Genomic DNA, 11,391 nt, shown 5'->3' on the forward strand with positions numbered 1-11,391 from the left:
AAAAAAAAAAAAAAAAAAAAAAAAGAAACTCAGCACAAGCTAAGATGTAACTTAACAAGTCTGTGCAACGTAATTCGAGAACCATAATAATGACTTGAAAAAGGTTAAACCAGATATTCGGTGCAGACCTAATAGCCCCTATTATGAAGAGTAAGTCTAGAACTTAGCTTAATACATCTTAAGCTAAGGTTAGAAATTCAGATAGCACATGATTAATTTGCAGTGGTTAGGAGGCAAAAACCAAGATCTACACCAAAACCAGCATGCATGGAGGTCCATTGTGCAGAAAAAGTATAGAAGAAACGTGAAAAAACATCAAAGTACTCAAGTTTTGCGAAAATACAAACCAGCCATTTAAATAGAAGAGCACATCCAGCAAATACTCCTCCACAACAAAGCGATCAATAGGTTGTACATCCTGCGAGTTTAATGATTACAGAATCAGAAGAAAGGATAGACACAGATAAGGAATACAAACAGACATCATATAACCCATATATCAATCTACAAATCTAATAGGTTAGAGAACAAAAATTGTTGACTACTGAAATCAAAGCAAGTCTAATAAACTTCTATCAACATGATATATGTCCTATTCAGACGAACATTGACATCACAAACCAGAATATTACCTCCATTTTATTAGCTGGGAATATATTCAGCCTACGAATTCTCTGAGGATATCTTGTCAATGCATCATGCTTTTGCTTGCCACTGTATGCTCTCGAATGATCAGAAGGTGGACTCGGTTGTTCCATACATTTAATAGGGCGTAGCTCATGAAACTTTCCAGCAACAAGCTGGGCTTCGAATGAGAGATGAGGCCTAGGTACTGCAAATTGAACATGCATGAAATTTTCATCAATAGGAATATACAACTAACATCACTTGTCACATGAACTAATCAATTTTTTAGGTGAAACAAGGTAGATATGAAAAGTTTGTAGAAGATTGCAGTCTTCACTCTTCACGATACAAAAAGAAATGAAAAGTTTACGAAATATGCATACCACTATCAAGTTTCCATCCATTGGAAGCCAGAGACTGTATTCGATCCAATAGATCCTCCACGAAATCCTAAAGAGACAACAATCGAGAAAGAAAAAAAACGACGGAAACTAAAAGTTATTACACCATGATACAAAGTTCAACAGAAAACTATCTCAGACAAATATAGAAAAGCAGAGAATGAAACGTCACATAGAGTAAAACCCATGCATCTTATTTATACATCTGCTAAGAGATCTACTGAGACAAAATCAAAGGGGGAGGTAACACAAAATAAAAACAACAAGTTCCAGAAGTAAACACTAACAACAAACCTTCTCTACAAGGCTACTTTCAATTTCTCCGTTGTGGAAAAAATTTAATCCAGAGGTGGAAGAATTCTTTCGGATGCTCAAATAAGCTTGTATCCCAACTAACACTCTTTCAATCTCATCAGGAACTTGCTGCAAGACAAAGGAAAATTCAGCGGTCATGACAAGTTAAAATAATAGTTTCCAGCAATAAAGACAGAAGCAGACTACAAAAGTTGGTTGCACATCCAACAAGGATGAGATCATTATAAAAAATGGAAGCGCCTGTCCAGTATTCTAATAGCATTCATTGTAAATATCATACTTTTCTAAAACACAGTTACCAAAATATTTTCTGGAATGTCTTTAATCCAAGAGCAGTACCTCAGCGAGTTCTGATCCTCCCCATGGGAGGCTGGACAAGATACATATGACGTAAAAGTCAGCTTGTGGCTGCCATGATGGATTTCCTTTCTCTTCATCCACAATGGTGGCAGCTGATGATAACAATGTTTCGAACACGACAATCAAAGAAGCAGGTTGAATAACCTTACTGCACAACTGAAGAACCCAAATAAAACATGTTAGAAACATGAAATATTACAGTTCTATATACTTCACAGTTCAACTTTTCAAACTATTTTTGTGTATTAAAAGCATGAAATTACGTATCAAATAACGTAGCAACCATGAAACAAGGTTAGTAACCATACCAGGGAAGTCATAAATCGAAGCAATATACGGATACTGTTGCAGTTGCCAGAATCTAAAGCGTCCTGGCATGTTCAACCCAGTAAAAGCAGTCACATTAGAAACAAAAGTAACTGAGAAACCTTATTTTACCAATTAGACACAAAAGTGTCCTTTGATGTACAGATTAGATTATTCACCTGGAAATCAACTTGGACACTTTCTACCATCCTCCGAACAAAATCTTCATTCTCCAAGTTCAACAAACCAATCTTAAACATGTGAAAAGACATCCATCAAACTTTGAAGTATGTGTTGCAGATTAAATTCAACGAATATATAACAGGGAACCGGATATCTCAGATCAGCTTTGACTCAAAGAACGGAAAACCAAATGCCAAAGTATGTCTTCATGAATATTTACACAGAGATAAGAATTATTTAGCCATCCTAAAGAATACTACGAGATACACATTCAAACAATTTCTTTATTACTCAGAAGTTAGAAATGTTAGGCTGTGTGTTCTATTAGATATCACCAAGTAATGACGCCAGAACTACAAATAAGTAGACTTCTACAATTTTCATAATAGGATATAATAGACACAAAACGATCCACCTTAAGAGTGTTTGCATTATTATTTGTGTTTCTAAAGTAGTTTTTGCCAAGTTAAACCCTTTTGGTAATTGCTTCTGAGCTAATTATTCTTTGTTAAGGGTCAGTTAAAACAGATATCATCAAAGACTCAATCAAAACCTCTACTACAAAGAACACATCTAAATGCATGCCCAGAGATACCCAGAAAAGAAAAAGGAATGCTTTATTCAAGCAAGGTGACTTGGTTCATAAAAAGACTTACCAAAGTCCCATACAAAGGAATCTTGTGAGGCAATTGTACAGCACATTGAAGAAGAAACTGTTAAAGATGAAAAACAACATTGATGAGAGAAACCCAATAATCATGAAATCGAACAACGAAGTCATATATGGTTTCAAGAGAAGGTCAGCTTACAGGCAAAACTTGGTCTCCAGAACGCTCGATTTCTCTCCTAATAACACCAAAACAAGTCTCCTGTGTATTTTTTTACCCAGGAAAAGGAAAAAAGTTGGGTAAACAGGAAAATTCAAATTAGGGTTTAAGAGGGAAGAAGAGTGAATCGAGAAGAGTACTGACGATATGGTCTTTGTAGTCGGAGGAAGTGCCGTACTCAGGACCCTTTTCGCCGATGCGAAGGAGTAGGGTTTTCCAATTGCTCATCTTTGGTTCTTCTTCGTCTTCAGTTCCCCTTTTTTTTCTCCTTTGTACTCTCACTTTGGTCACTGCCCTAGTTTCTTATATGTCTCTGTCTCGTCAAACGATCTGCTAGATTTTTTTTTTCCCCAACCAAAACATTTATATTACAAAAAAAAAAAAATAATCTAATTAAAAAATGATTTCTATATAATTAAAAGAGATGTACGTTTTTTAACATGTCCAAAATTATCTAAGTATTTACACAGACTGCCACTCAATCTTACGAAAAGGAAAATTTTCCTGTTCTTGAAATCGAGAAGGGTACAAGTAACAGAACCGAATACCAATCGTTAGAATATCAGTACTCGATAATGTATCTATACTATTAAAGTTGACTAGACTCAAATTGGACCATGACTTTGTTTTAGTAGGTTTTTCATTAAAAATGATTAGAGAATCACTTAATTTAATTAAATTAATCAATAGTTTCGATTTGTTTAAATGACCATTATACCCTTGGGTCGATCGCTTAAAACTAAACGGGTCGGGACGCGGATCCTCTCTGACCCGAAAATAGAAGAAAAAAATTTGCGGATCTGTTTGTTCTCCAGATTAATAATTTTCAGATCATGTCTATTATTTAATTCAAGAATAATTAAACACACAACCAAACATAGGTATAATCCCTATAAATAAGGAAACTGATATCAAAGTATTTAATGGCTTCAGTAATATCAAATATTAACTACTACCATATTTAATCCATATAACTATTACGAATATTAATAATAATGAGAAATCTTTAATATTTATCAATTGTGACTTTGTTGTTTCCAAAATAATCAATAGATTAAATACGAAATTGTATATATATGTAAACTTATTTGATTTGCTTTTATATTGTGAGATATTTACGGAAACAACAGATCAACTTAATACAATTAAATAAGGATTTTTAGTAATAAAACCCCTCAACTAAAGATGGATCGTAAAAAAACCCCTCAACTAAAGATGGATCGTAAAAAAACCCCTCAATTATCTATTTAATGATTAACCCCTCAACTTTAATTCTGTTAATAAACGTTCTCCTCCGTCTACAGTGTCGTTAAAACTGGATGATTAAGGTTAAGTCATAGTTAAATTAAAACGTTGTGTTTTGAAAAAACTAAAAAACGACATGTTATTTATATAAGTCAAGAATTATGATAAAAATCCAAAATACCATTATAAATCCAAATATACTACTGGAACATAAAAATTATCAAAACAAAACTACAAAATCGAGTGAAACATTAAAAGCAAACATGATGCAACAAAAAAAATCCAGAAAAACAAAGACTTCATATGACAAGTTGAAGTCATAATGTAGAGATCCACAATACCTGAAGGATAGCAACTGTGGGTTCCTTTATATGATTTTACAACCATTTTGTTTGAACGACTAGTTATTGATGCATATATTCTCCAGTTGCAACCAGCTTGAACACACACTCCTTCTATTTTCTTCCTTTCAGATCTCTTAAAATGTATATTCACCTTCGCTTTCACAGCATACTTCTCAATTGCCTCCTTACACTTCTCTTTGGAAACAAACTCTTGATCTACATAAAAATCAGGCTGCTCTCCATCATCATCTGAGTCATCACTCTCAACATAATCATCACGGTAAAAATCAGTCTGCTCTCCATCACTCCGTTCTTCTTCTTCTTCTTCCCCTTCTCCAACAAGAACATCATCTAGATAAGGATCATCTGCCCTAACGACATACAAATTCATACTTTCTAACTCATGTGTACATGTAATCATTTCTCCAACATCCCTATCACTACATAAATCCTTGCGATTCTGACCTACTACTCCAGATGGGAAGTAAGAAAACTTACTCATATTTTCTGCATAACCAGTACTCGAAACCATATCTGTCAACATTGCTAAACTGGGGTATTCAAAATCAAGACTTAAACATCTGGTCTCACCACCATTATATGAACCATCCGCTGCCCAATATCCTCCAACATGTAATCTAAAGAAAAGCGTCCTGTACAACTATAATTGGTTAAAAAAGACTAATCCCAAAACTCAACACAACTACTACGAAGTTTCACATGTAAAAAAAGTGATGTAAAATCACTAGTCTTTAACATCACATAGAATTCACGTTATCGAAAAGAAAACAATTATGGAGTCCAATCCAACTCATATAAAAAGAAAACAATTAAAAAAAGAAGAAAAAAAGATGCTTCCTAAAAGCTATCGAAAAGGAGGAATCAAATTATATTACTCTTCTTATATATACGAAGGTGAATTCATCCTAAACTGAATTATAGAAATAAGAACTGACCTTCCCATGATTTTCGGTTTCTTAGAGCTGAAATAAAGAAGACGACGAACGATGAGACAACAACACTCAATATAGAATTCTGCAACTCTTGTCGATCACCGGTTTATCTCTCAAAACTGAAAGAATCGATAAAAGCCATCACTCTAAACTAAGATTCGTCAATTTAGGTTTTTTTCAATTTGGGGACTTTAAAACTTAGGTGAATTTGGGAATTTTAAAACTGGGTATCAAAACATCTTGTTGTTTTTATTCACAATTTGTGTTGTTTAAGAGTTTACATGTCGTTTTTCTATTTTTTGGAAAACTCTGCGTTTTGACTTAACCTTAATCATCCAGTTTTAACGACACTGTAGACGGAGGAGGACGTTTATTAACAGAATTAAAGTTAAGGGATTTAATCATTAAAAATATAATTGAGGGGTTTTTTTACGATCCATCTTCTTTAGTTGAGGGGTTTTATTACTAAAAACCTATTAAATAAAAACAAATCATCATTTAGTTTAGATTTTCGATATTTTTTTAACGAAATTATAGTAATTAATTATGATTAGTATAGATGGAAATAATAAAAAACGCAGAAATTATATATATGTAAAGTTGTAAACTAATTTACAGAAAAGGTGTATTGTATATCCCACATCGACTAAATATTTTGGAATATGGTTGATAATCACTATAAATATATGACTAATATGTTTTGAGTACAAATGAGCAGGAAGCTTGGTTTATCAAGTATCCAAATTTAACAGTTTAATTTGGTTCTATATTTGAGCATATTTAAACTTTTAAAAGTAAACATAAAATAATATATTTACGTTTTTTTAAGTTTAAAATATTATAAATATTTAAATTCTTATAGAATGTTTAAATTATTATAAATATTTGAACCACGTCGAAAGTTTAAATTATTATAATATATTGAAAGTCTATAAAATATTTAAGTAATATTAATATTTTTACTCTTAAAAATTTTAAAATAGATAAAAAGTTTGAGTTAAACCCGTTAAACAAATATTTTTATCAAACTATAAATTAAATTGGGTTTTTTTAACAATTTTGCTAAGATTTGATATATCAAATATTAACTTCTAAATAATAAACTAAATATACCTAATCTCACTATAAATACAATGGTTTCTTAACCATTGAAATATCTCAGACTAAAATTTAACAAGCAATTTCTCCTCTTTTGACGACAAACCAAAATAAAGAAAACTCATCCTCTTACAAAACTACTATCTGATATTGCGGTGTGTCTATCCTTTTACAAAACTACTATCCGATATTGCGGAGTGTCTATTTTCTTACAAAACTACTATCCAATATTTCGGTGTGTATGTTTCCGTGAAAAGCTACATTCTACAAACTACATTTTACAAACTACTTACTCTATTAGGATTTTCAATTTACTGTATAACCCCAAATATACAAATAAACACTATATAAACAAACAAAATAAGTCAAAATAAGAAACTACGTTACAAAAATGCAAATTACAAAAAAAAACTAACTAACAAAATATATAATCCCATGTTGTAGCACAGGGTATCACCTAGTCCGATTTTAAAGTCATTGTTACCCTTTTTGTATAACAACGTTGGTTAAATGATTCCACCTAAGTCCTCAACATACATAGATAGTATAATTGGATCATACTAATAAATATAATCATTTTTGATTAATATATATATATATATATATGTGACACTCCGGTTTCAGGGACATGCGGAGAGATTTAAAAAAATTGATTGTCATGTTCGAAAATTTATATATATGTCGCCAAAGTGAACTTATCTTTTCGGTTAAGGGGTCTGAGAAAATTTCAGAGTTAAGTGTGATTGAGCTGGAGTAGTCTCAGGATGGGTGACCTTTTGGGAAGTGATTGTCGGAACTATGCGAGTGAGAACAAAGCACATGGAAAGATCATGTGGTGATTTGTAGGGACGGTCACAAGTCTTTAAAACCTCTTGGACGTAACAATCCCACAGTCGGATATGGACGGGCTCACGAGCCTAATGAGAGGACGTGATGTCCATTAAGGAAGGTGAACCCATGGACTGAGATTGGACATGAGGCCAATAAGAGGTTGGTGGCAGTAGGGGCGTTACGATATATTATAAGATGTAATTATAACACTACTACCACTACAAAAACTATGGGTTTTGTTAACTCTAGAGAAATGCTATTATATGTCATTAATAGCGAATTATCAAACGCTATCTCTGTCGTAACTATGATAGGGACACATCATACAATAACATTTTTTCACATGCTATTATATGTCTTCATATTATATCACTAATTAAATGCTTTAATATATTTTATAGTAGCTCATAATTTTGTTATATTATATTGTTTTGAAGCAATTTTTTTATGTGCTACATTATAAATTGATGAATTGTAATATTATTCCAAATATATAATCGAATACTCCAATTAATTATATGTTATAAAATCAATTTGTTAAAAGCATACTCCTTTCCATATGTCATTAGAAAAAATACATAATTGTAATTTTACAAAGAAGTTCATCATTCTATGCCATTTGTTAAAACAAAGTCTCAAACAAACATCACAAGTACCGCAATTCACATGGATTAAACAAAGAACTCCATTGCTCTTTCTCTCCCTCCAAAAACTTAGGTTGTTGTATCATTTCAAGCAATTCTCACTTCTGCCTTCTCCAAGAATTTTGGCTCTCTTATTTGTCGTTGGTTGTCACCTGAAAATGAAGCACACAATGACATCTTGTAAGAGAAAAAAATTATTTGAAGTTGCTCATAGCCGCATACTAGTGAATAAAATCGAATGGAGACTAGACTTGGACTCACCAATACAATCTATGAGCCTAAGGTTTTGTACCTAAGTATTATAAAACTTTTTTCCAAATTCCAGTAAATTTGTAACAAGCAAAATACTTACTTAAAGAGAATGTCTTTTTCAGAACTTTCATTTGTAAACTTTTACCCTTCAGTTTGAGCAATTAACCGTAGAGTTATTTTCTAATTATTAATGTTTGGTTGATAAAAAAAAAAGAATATCTTTTAATGAAGAGGAATTAGCTTGAAGAGTCTTCAGTGGTTATCTTCACGAGAATAACCTTAAAATCTCCTCTTGAATCATAAACATCAAGCTGGTTCAGTAGTTCCAACATGGTTCTTTGGATTTCATTTTCACCACCTGAGTTTGCATCATACTAGTTTCAACCACCATTTACATTTTTATAAATGGATCATGTTTTGTTTTTGTGCACCAAATATTTCACTCATACCAAAAAGATACAAGGAGACAAGAGCATAATCAGACAACACCCGACTAGCAAGCTTGAAAGATAAACACATGAGCAGGCATACTTAAACATAGAGACACAAGCTTGACAAAACTTGATTGGGTACAAGGAGAAATGCCAAACCACATTATCACAAGCAAGCTCAAGATAGAAAAATCATTTGACAAATAACCAACATCTGGTAAGAAGATAGTCACCAATATACAATAATACGGTAACGTTAAGCTGAGAGACGAACCAACATAGTGTTGGTACCACGATCAGTTGTTCTCGGGCTATATGTCTGATCTCGAGCCGAATGATATGGGCCGAATGTCCAGCCTATTAAGCTAAGAAAGACTCGGTAAGGAGAAGCGGGGACAAAGTGAGACAAAGAGACAATTACTTCGGAGCTCAGAGATCTATTCGAATATTCCGTTATTAAGATCGTAATAAGTGAAGAACGTGATTGACGGGGTACATTGATTACGCATTGATTGTAGTATAGTAAGTATAAATAAGAGGGAAAGGGAATTGTCAAGGAAATCAAAAACTTTTACAAGCAATAATATATGATTTTCATCTCGCAATAAGAAAATAGTCTAATTAGTTCGGAACCAATACGACGGTAAGCTCCTCCACTCAGAAAACACTCTGAGAAGAGAAGTACGCTTCCCGATCTCACACATAGGTGGTTCTAGGCTGGAAGCAACTTGGGTCTGCCTCCAATGCTGAAAGGAGGATGCCAAAGAAGTATCCAGTAGACAACGTTTGCCATAAAAGGGGAAAAACCAAACCAACAAAGGTGGTTATTGATCAAATGCAAACTAGGCAAACAGAGAAGTATCCACGGGAGAGGCCGGAGGAGTATCCGGGGGAGATGCCGGAGAAGTATTCGGTGACAATGTGCTTTACAAAGAAGCCGGAACGGAAGGTGAGATCTGGTGGGAGATGACTAGAGTAAGAAGAAGGATACATCCAATAAGAATTCTGATAACATGATTTTCACCCAGGGTATCAATTCCCTATGCAGTTGTAGTACAAAGGGTAATCCAAATGGTTCTTATGCTAGCAGATAAGATACAATTAGAACTATGAAGGTCAAGCCAAGCAATAGTTGGGTTTTATCTAACAATCCTAAAATAAACAAAAGAAAGCAAATAAACAAGAACCACACGACCTAAGCACTCGATGCAAGCATTCGAGTACAGGATCAGGTGGGGTGAACGAGTAAACAAGATAGGCAAGAACAGCTCGAAGGTATACTCGAAGCAGGTGATCGTGTACCTGTTCGGGTAAGGAATCGAGTTATGAATAAAATGTAAACGTTCTAAATACGAAAGATCCTAAGGATGAGGTAATCGACTCCTAAGTGTTCCTGACCAATTTGGATATCTTACATGCCTCAAGCAAATATTTCCTAGACAATAAATCTCTAAAATCTTGTTAAAACACTCTCGTGATATAAACAATCAACCTTGATCACTCCCCTACCCAACTCTCGTTGGAGAAACATGACCAAGCAGGCAATACAAACCGATTTATTATTGTCAATAAACCCCTTACTCATCTAATCTCTTAGGCTAAGTGAGTAAATCTCTAGCATTAATTGATTCAAGCATTTCATCTACACCTCTTGATGGTAAAACACCTTAGATCTAATCTCAATCTCTCGATCTGTTGATAGCATTAAGAACACCAATCTAGAAAAGGATTTATAAAACACAAATATCAAAGCTAAGCCATCCTAACCGATCAAGAACACAAAATCATCTATCCCATCCCTAGAAACTTTGTTTCACTACTCAGATCTCATTGCAGAAAACACAAGAGCATAGATAAAAAAATTGCATTAGATTAAAAATAGAGTAGAGTGGAAGAGTATAGAATCAAAAATGCAAAAAGAAATGAAATTAAATCCTAACAAAGTGTAAAAAGAGTTTTGAGTCACTCAGTTTCTCTCCCAGAAGCTCTCGCTCTCTGTTCTGAGGGTCTGTGGCGTGCTAGGGCGAGAGGAAGAAGAGGGGGGGTTTATATAAGGAAACCCATTAACCCTAGCTTCCCAGTCCTGCCCGAGGGTCTGCTCGATGGGGTGCACGAGGATGAGCTTGGGTTACTCTTCGGGTAAGCTCTCAGATTTTTCTTTCTGTTCTTAGATCCTCCTCGATCAGGTTGGTGTTCAGACTGTTCTTCCTACACCATAGCTCCTTCGGGTACATGCTCGGATTCGACCTTGTTCCTCCCCATTTTTGGCTCTTAAGCACCTGTTTTCATCCAAAATATGCAAATGCAAGAATGCAACACCCTAAATGGCCTAAATGTGGATTCCTACAGTAAATGATCTAAAAGTGCTAAGGTTAGGGTAAAAACAATGCAAAATATGGAAAAAAGGGATGCTTAAAACATGTAAATTAGAGAGTTATCAAACCCCAAACTTAAATCTTGCTAGTTCTCTAGCAAGGAAGTAGGAGGGTGCCGTTCTAAAATGGGACTCATAACCTTTGGAGCTAAGCGAAGGATTCAAATTATAGTCCTTGAAGATAGTTTAATGGTGCTAAG

At 33.9% G+C, this 11,391-nt stretch overlaps 2 protein-coding genes across 5 annotated transcripts in view; both read right to left on the reverse strand.

Annotated features, from left to right (window-relative positions):
- The window catches only part of LOC104766627 (nuclear cap-binding protein subunit 1-like), a 6,386-nt gene extending 3,139 nt beyond the window's left edge, over window positions 1-3,247 (reverse strand). The window contains exons 1-10 of the mRNA XM_010490543.2: window positions 3,164-3,247; window positions 3,002-3,061; window positions 2,849-2,905; window positions 2,189-2,260; window positions 2,012-2,074; window positions 1,683-1,859; window positions 1,323-1,451; window positions 1,011-1,077; window positions 633-832; window positions 348-418 (exon numbers count right to left, since the gene is read on the reverse strand). Coding sequence (XP_010488845.1) covers window positions 348-418; window positions 633-832; window positions 1,011-1,077; window positions 1,323-1,451; window positions 1,683-1,859; window positions 2,012-2,074; window positions 2,189-2,260; window positions 2,849-2,905; window positions 3,002-3,061; window positions 3,164-3,247 — 980 coding nt within the window. The remainder of the gene's footprint in view (window positions 1-347; window positions 419-632; window positions 833-1,010; window positions 1,078-1,322; window positions 1,452-1,682; window positions 1,860-2,011; window positions 2,075-2,188; window positions 2,261-2,848; window positions 2,906-3,001; window positions 3,062-3,163) is intronic.
- LOC104766628 lies at window positions 4,447-5,773 on the reverse strand. 4 transcript variants are annotated; one of them, XR_764081.2, is made up of 3 exons: window positions 5,565-5,771; window positions 5,107-5,261; window positions 4,447-4,979 (listed from the first exon to the last, which is right to left on the reverse strand). XR_764081.2 is itself a non-coding variant. In XM_010490546.2 (3 exons), exons 1-3 carry the CDS (start codon window positions 5,570-5,572, stop codon window positions 4,496-4,498), a joined length of 606 nt encoding a protein of 201 aa, XP_010488848.1. In that variant the 5' UTR covers window positions 5,573-5,773; the 3' UTR covers window positions 4,447-4,495. The 4 variants fall into 4 exon arrangements, 3 of the variants coding, with proteins under 3 accessions (XP_010488848.1, XP_010488847.1, XP_010488846.1); XM_010490546.2 differs by having other exon boundaries at window positions 4,447-4,938; window positions 5,565-5,773; XM_010490545.2 differs by having other exon boundaries at window positions 4,447-4,974; window positions 5,565-5,773.

The sequence above is a fragment of the Camelina sativa genome, chromosome 19 (assembly GCF_000633955.1).
Source record: "Camelina sativa cultivar DH55 chromosome 19, Cs, whole genome shotgun sequence".
NCBI lineage: Eukaryota > Viridiplantae > Streptophyta > Magnoliopsida > Brassicales > Brassicaceae > Camelina > Camelina sativa.